The sequence below is a fragment of the Octopus bimaculoides genome, chromosome 18 (assembly GCF_001194135.2).
Source record: "Octopus bimaculoides isolate UCB-OBI-ISO-001 chromosome 18, ASM119413v2, whole genome shotgun sequence".
In the NCBI taxonomy this organism is placed as follows: Eukaryota; Metazoa; Mollusca; class Cephalopoda; order Octopoda; family Octopodidae; genus Octopus; species Octopus bimaculoides.
Genome location: NC_068998.1, coordinates 10,269,263 through 10,271,401, shown reverse-complemented (window position 1 = coordinate 10,271,401; position 2,139 = coordinate 10,269,263). Strand labels below are relative to the sequence as shown.

At 40.8% G+C, this 2,139-nt stretch overlaps 1 protein-coding gene across 1 annotated transcript in view; it reads right to left on the bottom strand.

Moving 5' to 3' along the window:
• The window catches only part of LOC106874748 (intersectin-1-like), a 195,361-nt gene extending 193,650 nt beyond the window's left edge, over positions 1 to 1,711 (bottom strand). The window contains exon 1 of the mRNA XM_052974532.1: positions 1,596 to 1,711. Within this exon, the coding sequence (XP_052830492.1) occupies positions 1,596 to 1,696 (101 nt within the window). The 5' untranslated portion in view covers positions 1,697 to 1,711. The remainder of the gene's footprint in view (positions 1 to 1,595) is intronic.
• Between the last annotated feature and the right edge of the window lie 428 nt (positions 1,712 to 2,139).

Sequence of the window (2,139 nt, the reverse complement as noted above, 5' to 3'; positions counted from 1 at the left end):
GGGGGGGGGGGGGCTCTCCCTCTCTCTGTCCCTCTGGTGGTACCTATTTTATAGCTTTTCTTAGGTATACATTCTTCTGGCAGCTGGAAACATCGATGTGCAGGTCTCCCTCTTCTTTCAACCACAGTCCAGTCTCCTGCAAGCTGTGCAGATTGTCTCTTGTCAGGACTTCAGAGTTGGTGATTTTATCCCTGGAGGTGATCTTGAGTATTCTGCATGGACACCGCTGGTGGAATGCATTCAACCTCCAAGTGATCTTGGCAGATGCCCATCTGGTTTGGGCTGTGCCAAAAGTATAAGCAAACTTCAAAATTCCTAACTTGCCTCTCAATTCATGATCTCGAGGTAAAATGAGATTAAAATAGAAATGATATCTAACAGACTTCGTGATTTTGCTTTATCTGAAAATGTTTATCTCTCTATCAAGCAGTGTTACATACTTCTGTAATGCTGCATGATTGAGAGAAAGAGGAGACAACATACAGAAAGAGGAGACAAGAGAGAGAGACAGAGAGAGATGGAGAGGAGACAAACAGAGAGAGAGAAAGGAGACAGAGAGAGAGAGAGAGGAGACAAACAGAGAGAGGCAATAAACAAAAAGGGGGACAGAGAGAGAGGAGACAGAGGGGGGAGACAGACAGACAAACAGAGAGGAGACAAAGACAGAGTGAGAAGATAAAGAGATAGAGGAGACAAACAGAAAGAAAGCAGGAACAAGCAGAGAGATAGACAAAAAGAAACATAGAAAAAGGAGTCATAAAGAAAGAGGGATTTTTCTTTTCACTGGCCTAGCCAAGGGCAGCAACCCAAGATCTTTTTAAAAACCTCTAAAAACTGGTGATAGGGAAATGAAGGAAATCATAATTCATAGGTCATGCTCAAATTAGGGACCTCTACAAATGCTTCAAACTGAGTAGACTCTAAATCAGGCCTGGCCAACTCCAAGTACTTTGTAGGCCACTTGAATCACAGAAAGTTTTTTGAGGGCCACTTGTATACTGATAAAATTGAAAGCATTTTGCTTTCTCATGCTATTATTACAATAATGAATGAACGATCATTGATACAACATGAAATATTATTGTCACAAAAACAGTAGCATCTTTCTTTTTACTTTTCATTACAATCTTTAGTTTTTGATAAACCCCTTCAAGGCAGTGCCCTGACACGGCCAAAGTTCAAAGACTGACTGAAACAAGACGATAACTCTATAGAGTTATCGTCATCATCATCATCATTTAATGTCTGTTTGACCAGGGCTGGCCAGCTGGAAGGTAGCACCAGACTCCAGTCTGATTTGGCATGGTTTTCTACAGTTGGATGCCTTTCCTAATGCCAACCACTCTGAGAGTGTAATGCGTGCATTTATGTGCCACTGGCATAGGTGCCATTTGCATGACACCAGTATCTGCCAGAATTGCGATTTTACTTGGCTTGATGAGTCTTTTCTCAAGAACAGCATAATGCCAAAGGTCTCGGTCATTCATTGTTGCCTCTGTGAGGCCCAAGACTTGAAAGATGCTAGATAATATATATATAGTTATACATCTGGATTTATAACTTTGTGAAGAGAATTTTCTCAAATTCTTACTTACCATATCTGACCTAACACAGCAGTTGGAAGTCCTGATTGCATAAAGAAACCTTTGGCTTGTTCCCCTGAAAAATAAAAGACGTAAGACTTAGTTTTTACCATTTGCGTAAAATAACTGCATAATAGAACATCAATGTATCACCATATTAACCTGACTATTGGATGTCACACACCACTAGTCACAATGTGCTTCCATGCACTGTTGTAACCTTCAAATGATACCACCCCACTCGTTAGGTGAACAGGCCAACATTCCCCCAAATGGAATGCCAATCTGTCTCAGGGTTAGCCATTTACAGCCAAGTGGACTGGGACAACATGAAATGAAGCGTTTTGCTCAAAAACACTATGCACTGCCAGTCTGGGAATCGTAACTAAGATTTTGCAAACATGAGTGCAAACATGAGTGCGATCCCTAGGCCACACACCTGCATATAATTCAATATAATTTGCATAAAATAATTAAGATATTTCATTTATCTACACCAATGGTTCTCAACTAGGATCCATAGGAGCCTTGAGGGTCCATATAAAATTTGGTACAG